Source organism: Micromys minutus (genome assembly GCF_963924665.1).
Source record: "Micromys minutus genome assembly, chromosome: 4".
NCBI classification, from domain to species: domain Eukaryota; kingdom Metazoa; phylum Chordata; class Mammalia; order Rodentia; family Muridae; genus Micromys; species Micromys minutus.
In genome coordinates, this window is record NC_137973.1 from 88296658 (window position 1) to 88323328 (window position 26671).

The 26671-nt window shown below is 41.8% G+C and overlaps 1 protein-coding gene across 1 annotated transcript; it reads right to left on the reverse strand.

Moving 5' to 3' along the window:
• Window positions 1-736: 736 nt before the first annotated feature.
• CTH (cystathionine gamma-lyase) lies at window positions 737-25538 on the reverse strand (the record flags this gene model as incomplete). The annotated part of the gene is made up of 12 exons (XM_080915185.1): window positions 737-1135; window positions 3890-4028; window positions 7905-7957; window positions 9408-9529; window positions 10545-10697; window positions 12399-12476; window positions 14077-14134; window positions 16815-16946; window positions 19873-19982; window positions 21024-21119; window positions 21670-21751; window positions 25374-25538. 12 exons carry the CDS (start codon window positions 25536-25538, stop codon window positions 1127-1129), a joined length of 1197 nt encoding a protein of 398 aa, XP_080771311.1. The 3' UTR covers window positions 737-1126.
• Between the last annotated feature and the right edge of the window lie 1133 nt (window positions 25539-26671).

Genomic DNA, 26671 nt, shown 5'->3' on the forward strand with positions numbered 1-26671 from the left:
CTAACGTGCAGGACTTGGATAGCAGCTAATAGCTGGCCTAATTTTATATCACTTGTGACTAAGACTAAGCAGAGAAAGACATGAGGGCTAACTACCTGCTAAACAGGAAAGCCTGCTTCCAGTGAGATTCACCCACTGCCCCAGCCAATAGGTATGTTGTGCATATCTGATCCACAGCAAGTTGTCATATGACTGATAATGCAGAAAGCTTTTGGCTAAGAAACAGTTTAAAAAGAAAAACTGTAGTTTGTTTTATTTTGTAGCAGAGTACATGTTAGAATTACTAAGGAAAAATAAGAAAGATCTCTTGTTGAGGTAAAACTACTGAAAAGACTCTGATTTTAAACACACCTTTCTTTACCTTAGTAAGTTACTAATTCAGATAAAAACATGAAAAATATAAAAAGTACCAAGTGTATAATTTGTACCTAATATGCAGTGTTAAACATTAAGGATAAGAATTACCCAGTTACACTTATAAAAATCAATAGAGTTTGGTGCCTCTAGAGCAGCTACTAGAAATGAAAAGGAACCAGAAACAACAGAGCAGTATCAGGGCCAAGTACATTTGTAATTAGATTTATTTAAGAAAAATAAGAAGTATCAAGTACAACCTTTAATCACTAGAATTTCACAGCTGGTATTCCAAATATTTGATTTTTTTTTTTTTTTGGCTTATGGTAATTAAATAAAACCCCCACTTTCAAAATTTTTCAAAAATAAAAAAACAACCACAATTGATTTAAGACCATTCACTTAATAATTTAACTTTGTAAAACATCAATACTAAATTGTGACATTGTAAACACAATTAAAATATATCTTAGGCTACCAAAGAAAGAAAAGAGAAAAAAGAAGCAACATGGTCTCCAAAACAGTACAACTCTCCCTTCCTTGGATACAAATACAGCAAAATTACCAAAATGATACTAACAGAACAACTTGTTAGGAAAAGAGAAACAGAAGACAGTCCTTAAGGGAAGATCCTTGGAAGGTTACAGCGGTAAAGTCATTAGGGCCTTAAAATGTCCACCATGAAGTTCTGCAGATGCTCCTTAATGGTCTATCCAGTTATTCAGATACTGCTCCTGACGGCAGCACTGGAATGCCGGCTTTGACTGGAACTTCAAGGATGCTGTATCAACAGTACACAGAAAAAGAAAGAATATCAGTGATCTCCACATCCTACCCTGACAGCCTGAGAACTCAGTCCAAGATTCACACATTCCCACATGCCAGCAAAGTGACACCTTTTTTTCTTTAATTTTGGTGATAGGGTCAGAATGAAACTGGAGTGGCTTTAGATTAGGGTTTTCCGTGGGTGGATGAAGAAGTTTGGAGTCAGATGCCCTAGACTGCATAAACCCAAGGTGCTGGAAGGGGCTGTAGATGATGCCAAACATGGTCCAGAAGTCTGAATCACTGAATGTGCTCAGAGGCTGATGTCATGCTAGGAGATGTTGGGTGTCTTACGGTTCTTGCTTTTTTAAAAGGGTAAAGACATAGAATGAGGGGCCAGCAGGTTGGTCATCTCGTCACTCCGGGACATGACAAGCACACTTGCATGAGTACAAATCTCGGGTGAGGCCACTCTTTATAAATATAACATCCACCCTCATTAGTAGGTACATGCTGGCTGAGAAACACTTAAAGGAAATGCTCAGCACTCATAAATATTCAGGACAGTGCAAATCAAAACTACTTCAAGATTTCATTTTACATAATACTATTGGTTAATATCAATAAAACAATGACAGCTCATGCCGGCAAGGATATGGATTAAGGGCAACACTTATCTATAGCTGGTGGGAGTACGGAGTCACACAGCCAGTATAGAAATTGGTGTGGTGGTTCCTCAGAAAGATGGGAATTAATGTACATTAAGTTAGCTATACGACTCTTAAGACACATATCCAAATGACACACCATCCTACTGCAAGGACACTTGCTTGACCATGTTCATGGCTGCTCTAGTCATAATAACTAGACACTGGAAATAGCTCAGACGCTTCCCAACAGAAGAATAGATATGAAGAAAATGGTACATTTTCATTTATACAATAGAGAATTCCTCAAATTTTTTAAAAATGAAATTACGAAATTTGAAGGTAAGTGTATGAAATTAGAAAAAAAAACATCCTGAGTGATGTAACTGAGACTCAGCTATAGTATGTATTCCCTTATATGTAGATGTTTACTGTTAAGTCATTGACAAGCAATCTACAAGCTGTGTAACCACAGAGGTTAGGTAGAGTGTAAGGAACTAGGGGAGGGATAGATCTCCACAAAAGAGACATAGAATAAATAATTATGGATGAATGGAGGCTGGGAGCTGCATTACGAGATCAAACAAGGAAGGGGGCAAGGAAGGGAATATAAAAAGGAATGGCTAAAATTAAGAGACATTTGAGGAGTTGTATAGAAACCTAACACAGTAGAAGCTTCCTACAACGAAGGCAATGTAAATCACCAAATAACAGGCAGACAGAGCCCCAGCTGAACATCTCTTGTCACCAAATGAAGTTTCAAGTACTGAAAGTGGCTTACATAATTGAGTTCTTGACCAAAAGTGTCCCATGAGAATCCTCAAACCACCCAGGGTATTGCCAAGACTAAGGTGAGCTCTCCAGAAACTGACAGGTTCTATTACTAAACAACTTACTGAACACAGAGAAGTTGAGCTGATGCCTACCTAGAGCCTTCACCCCCAACAAATTAGACACTGCCGCAAGGGTCTCTGCATGCTACCAAAGGAGGAAGGCACAAAGTCTTCAATCTACAATGCTCACCTGCCTATAAGATGCACTGATGTAATAGAACTAGAAAGTTTGTGGGAATAGCCAACCAGTCTCTGATTTCAGTTAAGGCCCACTCCATGAGTTAAAACCCATGCCCATTGCTGCTTGGGTAGTCAAGAACCTGAGATTAGATAGGGGAAGGACCTAGGGGAAAACCAATTACTATTGATCTGCTAAAGGAACAAAGCAGTAAAATGATTCCTAGTGACTTTTTGCTGTACTTGCCAACCAGTGTCTTGCTTGACCATCAGAGAAGTTTCCTCCTGCAGCAAATGGGAACATATACAGAGCTTCACAGGCAGACAATATGCAGAGTGAGAAACCTTGAAACATTCAGCCCTAGAAATGGATGTTCTCCATCAAATCTCTCCCCTCAGAACTCAGGGAACTCCATGGAAGAGCAGGTAGAAAGAATATAAGAGCCAGAGGGGATGAAGACACCAAAGAATCAAGGTCTTCTACACACAACAGGTGCTGGCACACACGAACTCACAGAGACTGCAACACACACAGGGCCTGCATGGGTCTGTACCAGATGGGGTCCTAGAGCTGAAAGAAGTGGTAGACACTCTTATCCCTAAATCCAGAAGCTAGCTCCACTCCAGAGCCACTCACTAATGAAAAATTAGTTTTCTCCACAAGAGTGTCACTGATGAAGCAAACCACTATTTTTAACTTTATAGGTCCTCTGTGTGTGTGTGTGTGTGTGTGTATGTGTGTATATACACATACATACACACAGTTTGAGGGTTTTATGGGATTCCTATGTCTAAAAATGAGTGTTACTCCAAATGTGTTACTGTGTCTACATGCATTTCTAGTGCCCTTTCTTTGGCTCTTTTTCTTTTTTAGTTGTTTTGTCGCATTCTGACTTATTTCTTTTGATTTATTATATTTTACTTTTATTCCTTAGATGCCTTCTTACTTTATAAGTGACAGAAAGATCCAATGCAAAGGGAGATGGGATAAACTGGAAAGAGTAGGAGGTCAGGAAACTGCAACCGGAATATATTAAATATAAAAAGTTTATTTGAAATAAAGGAAAAAATATTTGACACATGCACACACACACGTACACACACAAAACTCACCGCTGCCTTCAAAGCTTGACCCAGGTCTTCCAGAAGGTCCTTTTCATCCTCTAGACCCACAGAAAGTCGTATGAGTGTGTCACTAATCCCGAGGGTAGCTCTGTCCTTCTCTGGCACTGAGGCATGGGTCATGATTGCTCTGGAAGAAAATGTGAGCAAATTCTCTTGTTGGATTTTGGCAGTGGAGGCATATTTCTAGCTCAGTGTTAGCAGCCATCTTCAGTTCTCTCTGCTCCTATTTTGTCAAACTTATCTCTTCTCATCATGATTCTAAATGAAAGCTGGGACTTCTTATGACATTATTTATATCATTAAAACATGAGCTGAAGACACCAATATGGTACCCAGGCAGAGGAGAGACCAGCAACCTGTGGATTTGACCACCTGACAGAGTCTTTGCTGAGAACAAATTGCTCCTCAGCTGCTCTTTATAAGAAACATCCTTCTGAGTCAGATTAATGAAAGATAATCCCAGGTCTCTAACAGCCAGCATCAGGCAACATAAATTTTAGTGCAGAATCCAAGGAAGAAATGCCTGAAGAATTTTCTAAACTAGAAGCTGGTCATCTTCAACAATTGTAAAATCAAGCTCCCATTGCATCGTGGGAGCCCATTCCATCATGCACTGTAGGGAAAAACCTGGGAGAAATGAGGTGTTCTCCTTAGTTTAGAAGGTTAAGGAGGCACTGCAGAAAAGCAAACAAACCAACCCAAGAAGTCCAGGCAAGAAGGTTGTGGGAGGTCAAAGGAGGATCTGAGTCAATTGAGAACCATGCGGAGGGCAGCTCTGCTCAGTCATACATAAATCCAATGTGTGCACTGCTGCCAGTGTACTTCTTTCCCTGTGCCCTTCAAGCAAACCAACAACCCATAGAGAAAAGCATGTCAGGTTCTGTTGTTGCTCTAAGGAAGTTTCTTTTTAATTTATTTTTTAGATGATTGGTGGGAGGGGCACAGGATTCGTGTAGAAGTTGGAAGACTTCTCCTTCAACATTTATGTGGGTTCTGGGATTGAACACTGGTTGCCAGGCTTACACAGCAAGTGTCTTTACCTGCTGAGCCATCTTGCTGGCCCTCTAAGAAGCTTCCAGGTTGTTGGTTTTGGCACAAGCAAGGGTTATCTGAGAAGAGGGAACTAGAGTAGAGAAATGCCTACATCAGATTGGCCTGGTGGTAAGCCTATGGGTAATTTTCTTAATGAATTGGCTGGGCACACCCACAATCATTAATTAGGAAGTGCCACCCTAGGGCAAGATGTCATGAGACATAAGACAAAAAGCTAAGGAAGCCATGAGAAGCAAGTCAATAAGCAATACTCCTCTATGGCTTCTCCATCAGCTCCTTGCCTCCAGGTTTCTGTCCTGAGCTCCTGTCCTAACTCCCTCAGTGATAGAGGTATGTAAAAGGAAATGAACTCTTTTCTTCCCAAGTTGTTTTTGGACATGTATTTTTTTTCACAGTAACAAAAACCCTAAGGCAGGAAGTTTTAGCATACTAACATCCTCCTGAAAATGCTCTGCCCCAGCAGGTTCTTTCTTCCCTAAGAGAGCAGGAACAGGTCCAAACAGTCCTGAGCCTCAGAGAGTAATACTGTTAGGAATGAATAATATTCCTGGGCCAACAGATGTCTCAACAGGCAGAGACCATGAACCTGATGGTCTAAATTCCACCTCCAGACTCCAAAAGATTGTCCTCCGATCTGCGCATGCATGACTTGGCACACATACCCCCTCCAATGTTGTGCTTGAACACACAACAGTAACAAAAATTAAGGAAAAACATCCCCTTGAGGGTTGTAGTGGTACAGGCCTTTAAGCGTAGCTCTGGAAGGCAGAAGCAGGCACATAACCTGTAGATTCTATTTTTAAAGTATCTCATATGCATCAGTTAAAGTATGTAAAGTTATTTTAATTACAGAATCCTAGAAACACATGAGCTATGAGAGTTCAGAAGGTCAAATCCTCATGGACTGAGGTTATAAACTAAAGGTCATAAACTGGGAATGGGCAATTTATTATAGGTGAAAGGACAGAAGATAAATGATTGACTACTTTATCTATATAAGACTTCAAAATAGTAAGACATTAGACAGATTTCTCTCTTGAAAAAAACTTGATAACTTATGACATAAAAACTATTGCTATAAACTCATAATGAATTCATGGAGCTAAGAATGTTTAGTCAGATATGACACTTAATGGAAAGACATGTAAACAATTATGCTGTAACTCCTTAAACCTTATCGACCTATGACATGAGCTACTTACTGCTTTAAACTTACTATGAATGTATTGAATGTAAAAGTGTTTAGAAAACCATGTAATCAATTATCCTGCTGTGACAGTTCTACCTGATAATTGCTTTGGTGGTTATGAGGTAGTTGTTTTTAAAGCCTGAAGGAAAAAAAATAGATGTGGAGCCTTTTTCTTTTCTTCATTCAGATTGTGTGTGTGTGTGTGTGTGTGTGTGTGTGTGTGTGTTTGTGTGTGTGATGTTTTTCTCTTTCTCTCTCACCAGACCCTAAAGAGTTAAAGAGAATACAGAGATTCTCTCATAGAGATGTGCCAGCCTAAAAATTGTTTCTTATCCTAATTCCCTGCTGTTATCAGCAGGAGTCAATTGCCAGAAGCCATCAATTCAGGCCCCAGAAGAGCCAAAGGAAGTCAGGAGCTAAAAACTTTTGGTCCCCTAATCCTACATCCCCTAATTCTACATCAAAGCTGGTCTTTGACATTTTGTAGCTCACTGATAGCACTTCATTGGCCAACCAATAAAGCCTTTGGCATCTTCCTCTCTCCTTCCTGGAATTACAGGCATGCCCTACCATGTCCAGCTTTTTACATGGCTACCTGGAAGCAAAGTTCAAGTCCTTGTGCTTGTTTTGCAAACACTTGACCTCCTGACCCATTGCCCAACTCCCAGCCCATACTATATCTGATGCAAAGCCTCAGGAATGAATTTGCCATGTATTCAGTCATGTTTTCTGGGTCTGTCTCCCTGTCTGTAATGTAAGCTTCTGAATGCCTCTTCTCTAAAACCCTCTGGCTAATACCTGGGTGGGTTATGGGGGCTGTGGAATGTCAGTTGAGTTTGGGTATATCTATTCAAATAGCATCACATCATCAAGGCCACCATACTAAGAGGATAAATGGGCTTACCAGTATAGTCAGATGCTCCTCTGACTATACCAGGACATAGGACATATTTTCTATTCTGTAGGGAACCTTGACAGCTTTCCTGGGATAATGTCTCCAACCTCCCTTCCAAGCTCCAATGGAAGAATAGCAGCATAGTTCCTACTCTTCTCTGGTAGGACAGAGAAAGAGGCAGCATTTGAGAAGGACATTGCTCCCTCCTTTACCTAGTCCCCATAGGCTTAGGACTTGGGAGATGTCCCCAACATAAGAAAGCTGAGCCTGGCTGTGAATAAAACTCTGGAAGGAGTCTGTGTCTACAGAGAGTGTTGGACTGATTTGAATTCTGTACTGTGAAAAGACTGGAATTTTGTAGGATCAGAGACTTTATCCTGGGCTACTGTTAGCTTTTCTGGAATAGCAATTCCTTGCCCTACTCTGTATCTGAACTAACATCTTGTGATGGTAATAAATAAGACCTCTTAGAAGCTACTAAGTTATCCAAACACTAGCTTCCAACAATCCAAGACTAAGAGCATCATCAATAGCATCGGGACTATAAAATGGCTCTCACCATCTCACTGCACCATCCAATGTATCTTAAACTTGTCTTGAGTTATAACTTTCTTTGCTCTGTAAAACTACAAAAACCCTGTGAAACTGCTTCCACAATGAAATGGGATTTGGGTTAACTTAATCTGTGTTCCTGGGTCCATGGTCTTATTCCCTTAAAGATGACAGCTGTGGTTTTATGTCAGCGGGTGAGAGAGGTACTCAGCCCAATGCAGCAGCTCAGCATGAGGCATAAAGAAATCAACAGTTAAAAATAAAGACTAAATAAGTGAGAGGCAATGATAACAGAGAAGCAGGAGAATACTTACGGAAGCTCAGCCAGACTCTCATAGCCTCCCAGGCTCTCAGCCAGAGCAAACAGCTAGCAAAGAAAACAGGAATTTAGATTGGCTGATAATGCAGTGCTAAAATCTAAAACTGAATGTTTTTTTTTTAATGAAATTTCTCTGTTCCAGAAGAGATCTATGAATAAACCAAGAATCAGGCAAGATACTAAGAAAAAAAAAGTCATATAAAAGTCTAAGACAATGCTTTTGCTAATTAGATGTACTGTCTTCAAACTTTTAGGTTTTCACTCTAGCACTCAAGAGACAGAGACAGGAGGATTTCTGTGAGTTCAACGCCAGCCTAAACAACATAGTGAGACCTTATTTCTGTGAACTTTACAAGGTGAGGTCTGTAGCTCAGCAGAGGAATGCTTCCCTCGAATGTCCAAGATCCTGAGTTTCATCTCAGCACTACAAAATCAACGAATCAATAATAAACCAACTAAAGTCAGCCTCCTGCATCACCCTAGTTTAGATCATACCTTAAAAAATCTGCATGTATCAAACATGATTAAGGCAGATGTTGGTGATAGTACCACCCATGAGGCAGAGACAGAAGAATAACTGTATATATTATATTTAAATTAACACTTGCTTTAACTGCCTATGGAGAAGGCTTCCATAGTCCAAGATTCCCTTTGGTTTTAACATGGTCTTTCCCAAAGTTGCTCTAGTGATATGAAAGGCAGATTTTACAGGGTGGCAGCTCTAGGAGTGTGTAACTATTGGGTGCTACTGAGTCATGCTCACCAGATTAGTGGTTCCTGGAAAGCCTGAACCTCTGTCTTCTTGCTCTGCCACATTGATACTGACAGGAGATTTGGTCCCTTCAGCCACCAGAACTATACCCTGCGTGACCTGCCTGGTTTGGGTGAGACTCATAGGTTGGAGTTGAGGACTTCAGTATGATATACCTTTTAGAAGTGAGGCTTGCTTTGAGGTTATTGAGGGGAGACCTAACCAAAGTACTGCCAGTTGACATCAGAACAAGCCTGCCCCTAGATGCCAATGGCCGCTCTGGTGACTGCTCTCACTCCCACACAGGATGTCATTTGCCACCATGCCTTCAACAGAAGATACAAGGAAGGGGCCACCAAACTGAATTTATGGTTTTGGTCTCTAATAGCCAGAGAAGTAAAATTTTATTTATAAAGTATCCCATCTCTGGCATTTTGTGATAGAAATGAAAAAACAGTCTAATATGTCCAGTCTTGGGTATTATGGCAAGCAATAAGGACTAAGGAATAAATTTACTCCAGATTCTTACTGTTGCCTAGCCTCATCTCAGACTTACAGGATCACATGATCCTCCTGCCTCCATATCCCAAGCAGTTAGAACTCCCTAGCTTAGTTTTACTAAATGTCTGAAGTTAATACTATCCTTCTAATCTTAGAGACAGATTTCATCCAGGAGAGTTTTGCTCATTCTTGTGGGAGTGAACTGCAAACACAAAGTCTTAGAGGAAAATCAGATCTTGAGCTTACCTTGAGATTTTTGAGGAAGGCCTGAGAATGCTGCAGAGCACCCTTGATGTAAAAACTGACCATCCCTGGGCAGCCTGTGCACTGGCGTTTGGCCAGCTCATGCTGAGGGTGAGATGGTAGCCCTGCAACCACAAAACATGAGAGACACTTACAGTGTCAAGGGAGCAAGTTTACTGACCCCAAGTCTGCTGCAAGTAAGTCTGACAGTGGGTTTGTGCAGGTCTTTCTCTCCGACATCTGTTCTACATCCTCCCATGCCCTGGCCACATCTCTTCTCTCAGCTCCATCAGCCTGTGCTCCTCTCATACAGGATCTCTGCAGGTCTGGACTCCGTTGTTAATTGCACCCTTCTGCAATTCCTTGATTAATGTGTTTTAGAAACAAGACTGTCTTCATGAGTGCAAATCTATTTATTTTATTCATATTGCATATTCCTAGGGAGAATCTAGGCCCAACAGCTGTTGGATGCCTCTGGAAATACTCATCATGACCATTAAACAAGTGCTATTTATTCCTTGGGGCATAGATCAGAGCCCTTCTATCTCTCTGTATCCAGAATGTACCCCAGCAAGCGGTGTTTAGCAAATGAAAGGTAGAGATCCAAGCTCATATACATTTCTACTTTGGCAAAAATCTTAACTACCCCATACTCATGATCCACCCTGTGGCCACAGGCTCTAAGAACAAGGCTGCATAAGCCCATGGCAGCTTACCTGCTAACTTAAACTCAAGGGGAAAACAATAGTCTAATGATCCAAACTGAAAAGGGTGGTAAACTGAAAAGAGTCTGAGGGGAATTTTGGTACATCAAGTCTCAGTGGGACAAACTTATGTCAGATTATAGTAAGAGCTAGTGTTGAACAAGTGACTGGCAGGGCCATCAGCCAATTAACCAGAATTATCCTGTGATGGGCTATACACAAGCCTCAGATGAAGAAACATCTGAGACATGTGACATTGTTCTTAACACCTGACACCCACTGCCTATCCAAGCCCCACCCACCATGTTCATTCCAGGGCCTGACACAGAGTGACAATAACTAATGAACAATGTAGAATTACATGAAAACAGAAACAAAGAATGACCCATATTAGTCTTAATCTAAACAGAGATGCTTAGAACTGGGGTTGACATACCAGGATAAATAACCTTTTCTACCCGGGGATTAGACTCCAGGAATCGGGCCACTGCCATCCCATTCTTGAAATGTTTCTCCATCCGCACCTGCAGTGTCTTAAGGCCTCGGAAGCAGAGGTAGCAATCAAAAGGAGAAGGAACTGCCCCGATTGCTAGAAAGCAAAGAAGCTTTGATTAGCTTGGAGGGTCCATGGGGCTTAAGGAATCCTCTGGTTCCTCATTTTCAATAGAGCAACTCCAAAAATATCTAGCTAGGAAGCTCAATGTTTATATTTTAGGAAGGAGTTGCTATGTTGGCCCGAAAGCACAGAACTAACAATGCACTGAGAGAAATGTGTGTTAACGCAGGAAAATGGAAACCAAGGTGAGGCTTTCAGCTCAGAGCAGCCGGTCCTTCCTGATTCAGTGATGGGACCCTCCACATAGTGGGGACCCTCACATCTTTGAAATGAATGACAGAGAAAAATCTGCAGTTTGGTCATGATTGTTGCTACACAAATCTACTGACCAACATTTGACTTTATTACTACTCTTGAAGATTTTATTTGTATTTGCACATGTGAGTACAGTGCCTACAGAGGCCAGGAGAGGAAATCAGATCCCCAGGCTGGCGTTACGGGTGCTTGTGAGCCTGACATGCGGTACTGGGAACAGAAGTGAGGTTCTCTGCCAAGAGCAGCTCCAGCTCTTAGCTGCAGAGTTATCTCATTCCTACTTATCTGTCAAGCAGTCAGGTCTCCTCAACCCCTTTGTTTACTTTAGGAGTGAGTTCTAGGAGAGCATTTACATTTTTAACTATGTCTGTCTCTTATCTGTCAGTGTGGTGGTCACCTATACTCAAGGTAAACTGCACAAACGACCAGGAAAGGTATTTAATGTACACAAGAGTGTAAGGTGTACTTGAGTGCTACTCAAACCTAACCACCATTCCACGTGCTTATGTACATAAACTGTAGGTTTATGTCAAGGCGATACACTGTTGGACAGTAGAGAGTGGGGCAGGGGCAGCGTTTTTGTAAGGCAGGAGAGAGAGGAAGAGAAAAGAAAAGGGGAGATGAAAGAAGAATGTGTAACAGGAGTGGTAACAACCTGCCTAGGGGACAGTGTGTGAAAATGGCTGCCAGAGAGATAGCTGGGAGAGGCTTAGCCGGGGCAGGCAGACCACATGGCATTACGCAGAGTGAGAACTCACAGGAACTGGTAGCCACCGACCCTTTTTATTTTACCACAACAATGAACCGACATTTCAGTTTTTAAAATAATACACTTAGTCATAAGAATTTGCTTGGGTTTTAACAATTTTTTGAGCAAATAAAAATATTCACTCCTTAAATGAGGTAAAAAGTCATGCAATCTTGCTATGATATGACTCTATTTCTTTGTTTATTTGTTTGTTTATAAGAAACAGAGTCTCACTTTCTGAGACCTGACTGTGTTGGAACTCACTATGTAGACCAGGCTAGACTCGAATTCATAGAGATCTTTCTGCCTATCAAGTATTAGCTGTAACCTTTTATCCTTCTCTCTCCCTAAATGTGTTACAGTATTTTGTGGAAGTACAAATATCAAATGTAGTCTCAGGCAGCATAACAAGAATCCAGTCTTAGAGGGCTGCAGAGATGGCCTAGTGCCCAAGAATGCTTTCTGTACAAGAATAAGAGCCTGCCTTGAGGTCCCTCACCCTAGCTAAACATGGCTATGTGTGCCTGTAATGCCAATGCTGTGCAGTGCCAGGCATGAGGAGCACTGGGGCTTAGCTTCAGGTTTAAGGAATGACCCTGTCTCAAAGGACTAAGGAGAAAGTGTCCTGTACACATAAGCACACAAAGAAACCCAGGCTTTTAACCACTTACAATTCTGCAGGAAACGTAGCCGATCATTGAGGTAATCAGAATTAACAGACACTAAGCCCATGACAACATCGCTGTGGCCTAGAGCAAGACAAGAATATCACCATCAACAATAACTCAGGTTTATTTCTCATGTCATAATTCTCAAACTTTCAGAAGCCATCTACAATAGGTCACGGCTAGCAGGTGGTCTTCCCGAAGGTGGCCCATAATCTTTTCATGGCTTACAATGGGTGAGCTCTGAGAGGTAAGGTCCCAAGAGACTTCATCCCAGAATTGCTTCTTGTAGCCGATGTACCTTTCCTGTCACTATTACATAGTTTAACAATTCCTGGGCATCAGCTCACACTATTGGGCAAATTTCCTGCAGATTAACATCAAGGTAAATGGTCATGAATTAATGCTGTTTTGATGAATTAACGATTTTATAGAATTCCTAATTTGATTCAAATAATTTTGGGAAAAAAAAGGTTCAAGAGACAGTTTTAGTTGTTTTGCTAGAAAGATATAATAAAGTTAGGATCAAGAATAAACTGTTCCCACTCCTCATAAATAGTAAGTAAAGGCTACATAATAAGAAATACAATGAGCTTTCATAATTACACTAAAGGGAGAAATAGGCTTAGGACAAATTTGTGCTCAAGGAAGAACGCTCACATCCAAGGAAGAAGCCACAGGTATGCACTATGATAAGGCAAGGCTATGTAAAAATGGATGCTTTGAACTTATGGGCTGACAGTATGAAACAGTGCTTTGAAATTGTTACTGATACCTTTCTGTAACTTCCCTTTTCTGTAACATTTTATCTATGAGGAAATTCTTAGAGAATTTTTTGTCTAGAAGTATAGAAAGGCTGATAACAGTAAAGAAAGGTGGTGCAGCACACATGTTTCTTGGTGTATGTGTGTTGTCTGTGTGAGAAACTTCTTTCCTTTTCTTCTCTCTGGTTCAAAGTCTCTCACCAGGCCAGCAAGAGGCTCCTGGCTGACTTGCGAGGGAGGAGCACTAGCAGTAAATCCTTTTCCTAATTCTCCAGTGCTCATTTAAGCACAGAGTGTTGGTTTTCAGTGTTTATTAAAGCACAGAACAGTTTCCAACAGTTTCAAATTTCCAGCATTTAATAAAGTGCATAGAGTTAAAGAAAAAAGAAGCCACTGGTTTCCAGCCACAGAAAAAGCAAAAGAGTGTTAAGTTTCTGGAAGCCATCAGCCTTGGCCCCCAATAGAGTTAGAAGAAAGTTACAAGGTGGAGATCGTCAGTTCTTTGCCCTTTGTCTAACTGAACTCCAAAAGGCCAGGGCAAGCCCCCAGCACCAAACCATAATTGTCTCTTGAAAAGAATCCTAAGCAAAAAGCCTTATCTTTGATTATTTAGGAAAGCTTTATCCAGTTTTATAGCAGTGACTATATCAGAGCAGTAAAATTAAAGTCATATAGAGACAGTGTCTCCAAGCTGCCAGCCAAATGGAAGCATAACCCTTCACAGTCAACTCTCTGAGCCATGAATGTAATTTTGTCTATGAGAAATGAAATGCTGAGTGTGGTGATGCAGAACTTTCAGCCCAGCACCTGGGAAGTAGACATAGAAAGTTCAAGGCTACACAGCAGCAGAAGGAAGCCCAGCCCTCCCTACCGTTGCCTACGGTGAAGAATGCTTCAGATGTAGGCTATGCTTATCTTACCATTCATGTACTTTGTGGCAGAACACATACAGATATCAGCACCTAGAGCCAAAGGTCTCTGAAAGAAAACAACAGACACTTTTACTTCAAATGAGAAACCATCTGAAAAGCACCATCTCATCCACATGCATCTGTCATATCTGATCCTAGATGAATCTATCTCTGCTCTTCTGTGTGAGAATCCACACAGCTTCAATTTTTCCAGGATGTTGAATCTGCCCCTACAGTTCCCTCAACCAAAGAAGCTCCAAAAGAAAAGAGAAAACAAACAAAACACTGGGCTCAGAATTTGAAGGCACAAACTGCATGGAAACAAAAGGCAGGCCCAGTCTAAGCTGCCCTAAACCTGTTTCTTAACAGTAGTTGGCTGGCCCTGAGCTTATTGCCTGCAACAGAGATGTGTGTGTTTTATGACTTATTAAACACATGGAGCAGTTTATGAAAGCATCAGGCAATTTTAGTGCCAAGGGAGTACAAACAACTTTGCTTAGATTTTTTAATCATCAAAACCTGACAGGGCACAAGGTGTTTGTTCATACTTGGTTGGTGAGGCTCTTGACTCCTAGTCACTTTTTCATTATACTAGTTTTGACAAGTATAGAGTCACAAAGATATCTGTTCATGCACGAGAGATGGCTCGGCGTGGCCTGAATTCAATCCCTGGAACGACTGTCAGAGAGAGCTAAACCCACAAATGTGTCTTCTGACCTCTACCACCATACTATAACACTATAACACACACACACACACACACACACACACACACACACACACACACACACACGAATAAGTAACAGTTTTAAAAGGAAATTTGTTCAGATTATTCTTCTGCCCTGATGTTGCTGCCAAATGATTACCCTATGTCTTTAAAATACACATTTACACACACATGCTACACACATATATTTTGGATTTGTTTTCTTCAGACAAGTCTCTCTTGGTCATTCTTACTTAACACATGGTCATGGCTATGTTTTGGAATGCCTGTGTCTCCCCATTTCACATGTTGAAATTTAATGAACACACTATGGCATTAGAAAACAGGACTCTGGAGGTTAATGAGCTTCTGAGAACAGACCTGTTAGGAAAAGGATCAGAATTTCACAGAAACCCCAGAAAGCTGCCTGGATTCTTCTCCCAGGCCCTCCACAGAAACTTAGTAGCCTCCTAAACTTGCTTCTTTATAGTTGTTGGCTCGTCCTAAGTTTACTGCCTGCAGCAGAGACCTGTGTATTTTATGACTCCTTAAACCCATAGAACATTTTACAAAACCATCAACCATTTTTGTGCCAAGCAAGTAAAAACTACTTTGCTTAGATTCTTTTAATCATTAAAACTGGACAAGGTACGAGGTGTTTGTTCACACTTGGTTTGTAAGAAGCAAAGTCCTGCTCTGAAGCAGTCCAGATTGCAGCACCAAGCTACAGCAGCCAAAACAAGCCAAGAACTGTTAGCCATAACATGAAACAGGTGAAGCAGAAATTCCTATTTTAACACAGATAACAACCAAACTGCCATACTAGTGCCCACAACATAGACGGCATCAGAGACACAACCACCCAACAAGCCATGTCTTTACAGACTTTACATAACCTAAGAGACCAGAAAGAGTTATCCAGATGATATTCTAAGGATAAGAAAGGTTAAAATAGAAAGACCCCTAATCTCTCACCATCAAAAAAACCTCATGAGCCTAACTCTGATGGCTCCTGGTGTCTTAACTCGGCTGGCAGAGGAAGGGTTCCAAAGGCAAGGAAGACCAGGTAACTTCTCTGAACTGCCAAAAAGGACCTCATTACTTTTCAAAGGCATAGAGACTCTGAGACTTCACCTACCATGTTTTTATCCATAGTGTCTGTCTTAGAGTTTTATTATTCTGATGAAACATCATGACCAAAAAGCAAATTGTGGAGAAAAAGGTTCATTTGGCTTATACTTCCAGATCATACTCTATGATTGGAGTAAGTCAGGACAGGAACTCAAGCAGGGTTGGAACCTGGTGGCAGGAGCTGATGCAGAGGTCATGAACGGTACTCCTTACTAGCTTGCTTCCCCTGGCTTGCTCAGCCTGGTTTCTTATAAAACCCAGGACCACCAGTCCAGAGATGGCACCACCCAGAATGAGCTGGGTCAATAATTAATTGAGAAAATGCCTTACAGCTGGATCTCATGGAAGCGTTTTTTCAACTGAAGCTCCTTCCTCTCTGATGTTTCTACCTTGTGTCAAGTTGACACATAAAACCAGCCTATACAGTGTCTGTTCTTATACATTATTCTTACAACAAATGTGTTTACTTCTATTCCTAGGGCTCACTGATCCCAGAAAAACTTCCAATCAAATAATAACACAATTTTGAAATATTAACTAACGTAAAAAAAAGAAACTCTGCTCTCTTGGCCTCTTGCTTTCCCGCTTTTGCTCTATCCCCCTTTCACCTCCTTCTCCATTCCCTCCCCCAACTTCACATGCCCATGGCTGGCCTCTGCTTCTCTTCTCCTCTTCTCTCTCTCTGCCTCTACTACCCTATTAACTCTCCTCCCCATGCCCTGAATAAACTCTACTCTGCACTAAAAAAAAGAAGAAGAAAGATTAAGTCCAAATCTGATTCTTTGTCTAGTCAATAGTAGCTATATCTCATAAGCTTGATAATGATTGTATTGTAAGTAGACCTCCATTTTAAAATTACAAACTATGGTGTGGTTTATTAATCACGGCACAAACCTTTTAATTCATTTACCTGAAAATACGCAGACATGAAAGTATTATCTACAACCAAAATGATGTCTCCCCGTTTGTGGACAATTCGTGCACAGGCTTCAATGTCGGCCAACTTCAAGGTTGGATTTGTGGGTGTTTCAATCCAAACGAGCTGCAGTAATTCAGCAAACAACAGAATGTAAAAATATATGACACATACATCTCACATATAACAATGTGGAAGACAACTACTTGCCACAACAGAAAGACTTAGACAATAAAGGTAGAATTCTTAAGATTAAGTCTGAGCTTCTCCTACACATTTCTCAAAGACTATTGCTCCATAAACTCTCTTCTTTCTTCCTCCTGTTCATCTGCATAAAAGTGTTGGTAACATTTATCTTACAGGACAATTGTTAGGTTCAAATGGGGTTATATGTGTCTAATAAGAAAACGCTGATTGTATAATTATCCCAGAGACTTGCGTCTGGAACTTCGGTTCTCAAAGACAAATAATATAGATTGTATAAAAATATATCTTTCCTGTGGAGAAGTAGCTCAATAAAGATCTTGCCTAGCATGCATGGAGCCTAGGATCAATCCCTAGTACTTCATAAACCAGAAGGGATTGGTGGGGTGTTGGGTGGGGAGTTGTGATGCCCATATTCCCATCATTCAAGTAACAGAGGCAGAAGAACCACAAATTCAAGGTTACCATCAACTACTAAGGTCACCCTCAGAGTTAAATAATGACACAGGCACTAGATGCACTAAACCTGAGGGAATGCACTAGCTGAAGAAAATAAGTGGTAGCCATGCAGAAAGTCTGATGTGCACCCTCCAGTTACTGAAAATACCAAATAAGAACTCTGTTAAATAAGGTGCATCTGCTACTCTTAGAAGAACTAACGACTTTCTATTACTTATATAGACAGACAAGATATCTAGCTGAATGTACTCCCTGGTCTGGAAGTTCACTATTAAAAAGTAGTTTAAATTTTTTTGATTTACTTAAAAACCTCTAAAAATGACTTCTGGATAAGAATAACAAATTCCCATCAAGATAATTTAAAAAAAATGAAAATAAAAAAACAAGGACCTAGATGCAAAATCTGCTTTATGTGGACTTTAAAAACTGACAGCAGGGGCTGAAGTGATGGCTCAGTGTTTAAAAGCACTTGTTCACTTGTTCCAGGGTTAGATCCCAGCACATAATGACTCCCAACCATCTGTAACCCTAGCTCTAAGGAACCCATCACCCTCCACAGGTAGTAGGCATACATGGTACACATATGTACATGGAAACAAAACACCTATACACGCAAAACAAATAAACCTCACCTATGCATAACTTCAAAAGCAGAACCTGTGTTCCAGGGAGAAATGTATTAATTCAAGAAAGAAAAGAGCCAGCAGAGAAAATTGTACAGACAAAATTTATTGTACTCATGATCGGACTTCTTCCTTTGGGAACACTCAGACCACCTGTTTGAATATTTTTCTCTCAAGCAAGATACACGTACAACTTCCTTGAAAACAAAGCTTACTTAGTAAAAGCTGCCTCACTGCTAGAAGGAATCCTTTGTGTGAAGGACTTTCACCTTTTAGCATTCACTGTCAAATGAGCTTGGGTACAAGTCTACTGTTTTAATTCTTAGCACAGAGTTGGAAAGGCTCCCTCATAAAAGGCACTGGTCTGTCACTGCTGCAGAATTTAAATGAGGTTCCCAAATATCACATCTGCTATTCAAGCACAAATACCTTCCTTCCATGGCTCACAAGCTTTCTGGGACTGAGATCAAAGCCACTGGACTGAGGAGGTCTATGATCTTTGAATCACGCTCACTTGGTATGTCTGAGAACTATGTACTCTTGAATTTAAATTTTCTACCGAAAAAAAGAAAGAAAGAAAGAAAGAAAGAAAGAAAGAAAGAAAGAAAGAAAGAAAGAAAGAAAGAAAGAAAGAAATTGAGTGGAGCCGAGAGATTAAACCCATACTACCCTCTAACAACTAACATAGTTTGTTTTGTTTTTTTTTAACCTTACTGTTAGAACATTGACTTGCTCCTACAAGACAGGGGGCATGCCTCTTTTTAAAAAGACCATGCCATGCCTTTGCATGGCTTTCTTCTGGGACAGAGAGTTAACAAGCAGGCTGTGCTAACAGCAGTTCCTGATTTACGTACCTGGCTCACTCAAGCTTCTTGTCATGTGCACAATACTGAACTAAATCATATGATGTGAAACTTACAAACTTCAAAGAGGCTCTGCTGATGTCCTCCACCCCTCTCATGGCAGCTGTCTATCTCTACATGTGTCTCTCCCTCTCCCAACCGTATTCTTTTTTTAAAAGAGTTTATTTTTAGTTGTGGGAACATATGTATGTCTGTGTGTGTTTGTGTGTACGGGTGCAGGTGTCTACAGAAGCCAAAGGCCTCTGATTTCTTGAAGCTGAAGTTATAAGCAGTTATGAGCCATCCAATGTAGAGTGTTGGGAACCAAACATGCTCTTAACCACTAAGCCATCTATCCAGCCTCTCACTCTCGCGCTTAAAGCTCCTCTCTGAGTTTTACATTTGTTTATTACATTTTTATGTGTATTCAGGGTTTTGCCTGTGTGTCTATCTATCTGTGTATCACACACATGCCTAGTACTTTCAAAGGCCAGAAGACATTGGCTCCTTGTCACAAAGACATGGGACTCAAGTCATAGATGGTTATGAGCCACCAAACCCTGGTCTTCTGCAAGAGCGCCAATGTTCTTGACCATTGAACCATCTTTCCAGCCCCTCCCCTCCAGGTTTTAAAGAGAAATCTCCTCTTCCCTTTAAAGCCCTGTTATGTGGTTTTAAATATATTGTACTTTTTCTCTTAGTGGTTTTTCTCTCCCTCCTACCTCAAGGCCCAGTTAAAATTCCACTACAGAATTTGTGTGTGCACTCCAGGTGGCAAGCCATGGCTACTCATGTCAAACTCAGTGTTTCCAGCAGATTCAATAACACTTTATTTGGATTTATATTACATCTTCTAGTGAAAAGAAAGTATGGGCATAACATACCACAGGAAAAACAGACAAAATCAAAAGCTAAGCTAGTTACCTTGGTCTGTGGTGTAATCGCTGCCTCTAGCAATTTGGTTTTGGAACAATCCACAAAAGAAATCTTCAGTCCAAATTCGGATGCCACCCTCCTGAAGTACCTGTTGGTGCCTGAGGCAAAAGACAGACAATATGCATAGAACACAATGTCAGGAAGTATCTGCTCTTGGCAGACCTGCACACTTCCAAAATGAGACCTCTCCCTACCCCATCCCCCCAAAAGCAACTAAGAGCAACTTCAGTGTAGCTAAGCAACATGGTTTAACATACCACAGAGCCAAATAAAATCTACTTGATACATACAAGTGACAAGAAGCAGAACCATTTCTTAAATTCCTATTTCTCTACTCTCTCAACACAGCATCTTCTGTAGAAATCTCTGCATGTTCACACATGTATGTATAAAACAGAGTCTTGGTGCCAACAGTCCTAACTGATGTATCTATAACACAGCTCCTGAACTTAAAGCTCAGGAATCATTACAGAATCGGGAGCAGAAAGATGGAAGTTTGTTGTGAATTTCTTAGAAATGTCAAGAGAGGCTAACCCCTGAAATCTTGCCAACATGTCTGCCTAAGACCTGAACAACAATGAAATCAACAATGGACATGCTAACATGGGAAGGGAAAAAGCCATGAGGCCTCAACCTAGGCAGAGAACTACAAATAACTAAAGAAGGCTGAGTGTGGGAGAAATAACCTTCCTTAGAGTGGAACCCCTCAGTTGTCTATCCAATACCCTGAGATTGTAAACATACAGGTACCATTATTTAGAGTGAGCAAGTTGTATTTATGTATTTAGGAACACACACACACACACACACACACACACGTACTGATATTCAAAGAAAAAGAGGTCATGAATTTGAGAGGATGCTCATTGAGGAGTGTGTATGTGTGTGCATGGGAAAAGTTGAAGGGAGGAAAAGGTTAATCAAGTCCCACATCCTTGTTCTAGCATTTTACATACAATTCTTAGCATACAGTCTCTTCTAGGAACTTCTGGAATACAAAGTCTGGGCCCCATGGAGATGCCTGACACACTTCTTAAAGAACATAGTCCCTGAAAGTGGCAACGGTACCCATGTAATTCAAGACTTATTGCTGCCTTCAAAGCACTTCCTGGAACACCTGGAAATGAGAGATCACCTACCTCCATACACTTCATCCATGCAAATGACTTCATCTCCTGCTTTTAAAAGATGGGTAATCGTTGTGGTGGCAGCTAGCCCCGATGCGAAGGTCAAACCTACCACGAACAGTGAATTCAAAGTCTTAGTAACAAGCTAGTGCCACCTATACTGTGGTTCCCCTGGCTGCTGCTCATCTGAGGTTCTCCAATTAATGTCCTGACAGCCCTTTCCTTTTGAAAAATGAAATCTTTAAAATGCTGTGTAAATATAAACACACGCAGAGATGGGGGATAGATATTGAGGCTTTTTCTCTTCACTATTCTGATCATTTATCATCATTTATATTGAAATTGCAAAGATGAAAATGCAGAGCTCACACCCCAGAAAAAGTTCAGGGAGTAAACTTCTTCCCTCCGAGGTTTGGCAAATGAGCATAGTGGGAGTCTGAGATGAAAAGTAAAGTGAGGGCTACCTTTCTGCTTGGCCATTACTTGCTCCAACTAGTGAGAACACGCTTGCAATCCCAGCTGAAGAACACTGCCAACGGATTCACTGTCTTAGGAAAATGAGAATTTGGAATATTCTCTATTTTCTATCCTCTATGCCTCTGTGGTCCCTCGACAACTAATGGGAATCTGGCTTTCACTCCAGATGTGAGTCTCTTACTGTACTTGGCGCCATCCAGTGCAGCCACTGCTTTTTCCAAACAATTCCTTGTTGGATTTCCAGAGCGGCTGTATACAAAACCCTAAGAATCAGAAAGGGAAGAGGAGAAAAAGGAGGAACAGGATTTATTATTCACCATCTTAAGAACTTTTGGTTATTATCAGAGCCCATGAAGACATGACCACAGCTTCAGGTCCATCCCACCATAATTGCTGTCTATCTGTGGCACTGTTATGGCTATGGTAGTATAGAGAGGCTCAAGACATAACAGAAGGTGGGATGGCTCAGTGGTTAAGGATGCTTGGCACTCTGAAAGGTGCTTCAGTTCCAAGCACCCATGCGTCGGTTCACCATGTCTAGAACTCTAGTCACAGCAGTCTGGGGCCTTCTGCTGGCCTCTGCAGGCACTGCATGCCTGTGGTGCACAGACTGATAGACATGCTAGCCAAACACCTACACACAAAGTAAAAATGAGTAAACTGGATGAGATGGATGATCTGCCATGTGTTAGAATGATGTACCTGCCACTTATGAGCTCAGTACCAGTAGGGAAACATTCCAACCGTCAATCTGGGGTGGGGTGGGGTGGGGGTGGAATACATGTTTACTTGCAAGGTTGTGAAGATGTGATGGGGTGATGTATAAATCTCTCAGCACACTGCGATAACCACTATGTAGGTGGCAGTCCTTCATGTTAGAATGGCCTTGCAGTTAGGTTTGCCTCACTCCTTATAAGATGGACGAGTTAGGAAAAGGGAAGCACATGAGGCTAACCTGTGCTTCTCTTCCCAAAGCATAAGTGAGACCGGTTCATTCAGCACACAGGAGGGCTGAAAGAGCCATTCCATGTGGCTCTTTCTTAACCCTATAAAAATGACTCAGAACAAAAGGAGGAAGCCATTCTCAGTGAAGATCCTCCTTGGGTCAAGCTCCCTTTGCACTTAAGTTCATCCCTTAATACTTAATTTATGTGATCATTTTATTTAGCCTTGTGACCTATTTGGAGAAAAGTGTAGCCAAATGTAAAACCTGAGGAATGTGAGGGCCAGAGTTAATCCTAGGATTTATTCTCCCATGGTCATACACATCTGCAATTCCAGCAGAACCAGAGTTGGATCTGTAAGTTCAGGGCCATCTCTGGCAATTTAGAGAGAGACTGTCTCAAACAGACAAACAAAACATCCTACAATTTTCTCTTCCTCAACCCACCACTACTTACACCCTTGTTTCAAACTCGGAAACTTCTTGTATTAGTAATAATGATTTTAAGAGTTTCCCCCTGTGCTAGATAAATACAGTTTACAGGATTCCAGCTGTCGTTAGCACTCTCCTTGGACGCTAAACTTATCAAGATGACAAAGGCTTGGCTTCTAGAACAGCCCTGTACTCATATAAAATATTCATAAGCATGCAGGCATTTAATTTCCAGGGTAGGAGAGCTTCTTTCATTGGCAAATTACCTTGTGCAGCCCATGGCTTTTCAAATGGAACTAAAGATTTCTGATGCTCCTCATCACTGCAGTACTATTATCTTTTGGAGATTCTGAGCACATACTGGATTTAACCACCCCGGCCTGCTCCCTGAACCATTTAACTATTAACATCTTGCCTGAAGACTCAATTTCTACACACTGTTCCATACAGGAGCAGGCCTACCTAGGAGGGGCACACTTGGAGGAGGTGATGTGCATGTTTTGAATGCAAATCATCAGGCATAAGCCAGCCTGACATAGAGATGCTTTTGGGACTTGACCTTACACACAAAAGGGCTGTTTGTAAGAACTTTACCTGACTTAGAACACAGAAAGGCAGTATCCAAAGCAGTCAAGACAAGACCTGGAATGTGCAATTGTGTTGGTAACTGTTGTCCTCTAAACCCGGGGTAATTTTTAATATACCAAGACCCATTTAGTAAGCCACTAGAAAGGAAGATGCCATGACATTCACAAGACTGCATCTTACAAGCTTTACTGGTCACTTGTGTTTGAGTCTGGGTCAGTTTCCTTTTTTATACAAGGATTTAACACCTGCCCTCTGACCTGGCTGCTGTGGTCAAATGGAAATAACAAGACAAGAAGAAGACACCAAACACCAAATTACTTCTAAGTGTGTACCACGAAGTTTACAACAGTAAAGGTTTGTGTGGTGTGTTCTATCATTATCACAGTTTATGCAGAGTCATCTCAAGCCTTGGATGGATTCAATAGCTTCCACCAGGTTACCCAGCCAGAAGAGCTGATGTAAGAATTAAAACCCATGTGCTCAAAATCACAAAGCCACACTTCTTAAATCAATGGTTGTCAAGCTTCTTGATGCTGTGACCCTTAAAACAGTTCCTCCTTGTGTGATGACCCCCAACCATTAAATTATTTTTATCGCTACTTCATAACTATAATTTGCTACTGTTAGAAATGATAATGTAGACATCTGACATGTGACCCCCTGTGAAAGGCTTGTTCAACCCCCAAAGGGGTTACAACCCAGAGGTTGAGAACTGCTGGCTTAGATAATGAAATGAACTATTTATTACTTAGCTCAGTTACAGTGCAGCACCATGCAGCCAGTTATGAAGGGAGGAGTTCATGATAAAGTCCAGTTTCATTGCCCGTGAGCCTTGGTATTCCTAGTGCTGGTAACCCCATCGCAGCTATCTCAGTCTGAACACTGAGACCTTAGTTCAGGCTAGGATCCTGAACTAACCAAACATTGATGAGACTTTTCATGAAGCATATAGATTCTAAGTATGCATTTGGTACATAAGTACACGGTAGCTGTTAACTAAACACACTTGTTGAAACTAATCTTACTTAATTCTAGGAATTTCATTGTTTAGTGTGTGTGTGTGAGAGAGAGAGAGAGAGACAGACAGACAGACAGACAGACAGACAGAGACAGAGAGACACGGGGGAAACTGAGAGGGAGGGAGGAAGAGAAGAAAAGGAGGGGACAGAAGGACAGAGACTGAGGGAGAGGAAGAGGGAAAAAGAGGGAGAGGGAGAGAGGGGGTGGGGAGGGAGAGGAAGAGGAAGAGAGAGAGAACAAGCCTGTGGGTGTGTGGCTGCATCAAAGGACAACTACAGGGTACAGGAGATGGTTCTCTCCTTCCATCCTATGGATTATGGGATTGAATTATAATAGTCAGGTTTGGTGACAAGCACCTTTATATACCTGCTGTGATAAAAATACACCTTGACCAAAAGCAACTTGGGGAGGAAAGGGTTTATTTTACTTCCATCTAACTGTTCATCATGAAAAGTGGTTAGAACAGGAACCTAGAGGCAAGAACTAATGCAGAGGCCATGAAGGGATGCTTCTTACTGGCTTGCCCACCCAACTTCTTATAGAACCCAGGATCACCAGCCTGGGAATTAGGGGGGAGTTCCCACCCACAATGGACTTGTCCTCTCCATCAATCCCTAATTGAGACAGTGCCTGCTTACAGCCCGATCTTCTGGACACATTTTCTCAATTGAAGTCACCTCCTCTCTCGCCTGAGTCAACTTGCTATAAAACTAGTCAGCACAACTGCTGAGCCACTCACCAGCATAAAACCCTTCATTCTTTCAAAGTAGGGCTGGCTGCAGGTAGCTTCGATGCTACAGAATTCGACAACTTACAATTCTGATTTTTTTTTTACCGAAATTTGCAGAGACCGCGTGTTCCAAGCGCTCCCACAGTCAGCCCAGCCCTGCCCAGCTGCTCACCGAGGACTGGCCTGGCGAGTCCTGCTTGAACGTGGTGGCCAGCGAAATGGGCAGCACCACAGCACGCGAATTCCACTGCTCAGGCTCTTGTCCCACGTGGATGGCCTGAGTGGCGAAGTGCTGGAAGCTGGGCAGAAAGCCGCTTGAGGAGGCGTCCTTCTGCATGCTGGGGCCCTGGGAGTGTGGCTTTGGCTAGAAAGACACCAAAAAAGAAGCCTTCCGGAGCTTGATGCTTATATCCAGGGCGGGGAGGGGCCGAAGCGGCCAATCAGCGCTGGTCCCTAGGGAGCAGCCCCGCTCTTTGGTCCGCAGTGGAGGTGTTGCCCCGAGCGTTCCTGCCCCCGCCTCCCACGTGGGGCACCTAGGCAGCAGGCTGCAGCACCAAGCCCAGAGGCCCCCTTTGTAGGATAGTTGTGCGGGTGAAGGCCTTCTCTAGCAGCCTTGCGGGCCTCAGAGTTCTGGCAGGGGTCGCGAAGGGATGCCCTTCCCTCGAATCTGCTGGGATCCGCGGACCACCAGAGTTGAGTCACCAGCCCCCGCGTCTCTACTCTTGCCAAGATCCGGCTTTAAGGTCCAAGCTTTGCTCCCTTGACCTAATTTTACATATTGTCCAGGAACTGGGGAGTTTAAGGCGATTTTGTTCCTGGGAAGTTGAACCTAAAACTCTGAAACACCATTGAACAAATTTGGAATTAAGGAATAAACAACTGTTTTTAAAAGTCACGGTTTGTAAAAGCTATGAAGAGCAAACACAGTCGGTTTGCTTTCCAAATTAGTGTCAGACACACTCACCTTCCACACCAAGTGTACACTGCTGGAAACACTAATGGGTAACAATGGTTGCTTGATTAATATTTCTCCTTTTAAAGTATTCCCCAGTCTGAATATATTTTAACGATTATGCTATATGAGAATATTTTAATGTTTATTTATTTTGTGTGTGTGTGTGTGTGTGTGTGTGTGTGTGTGTATGTGTCTGTGTGTGTGTGTGTGAATCGCATGCATGCTTGGTGTCTACAGAGGTCAGAAAGGCTGTTGGATCCCCTGGAAGTACATTTATAAAAAGAAGTGATCGAAATGTGGGAAAACCAGCCAAGCCCTGGTTCTCTGGAACCAGCGCTCTTGCTGACAATGCTCTTGCCCCCTGAGCCACCTCTAAAACCATGTAAGAACATTTTGATGTGACCACACGGAACACCTGGGAGCAGAAAGGCCTGAATCAGTTCTAATTCCAGTTCGAAGTACAGTTGATAAACCCTGGGTTATACAAGCATGGACGTTTTCTGTTTATTGTGTGT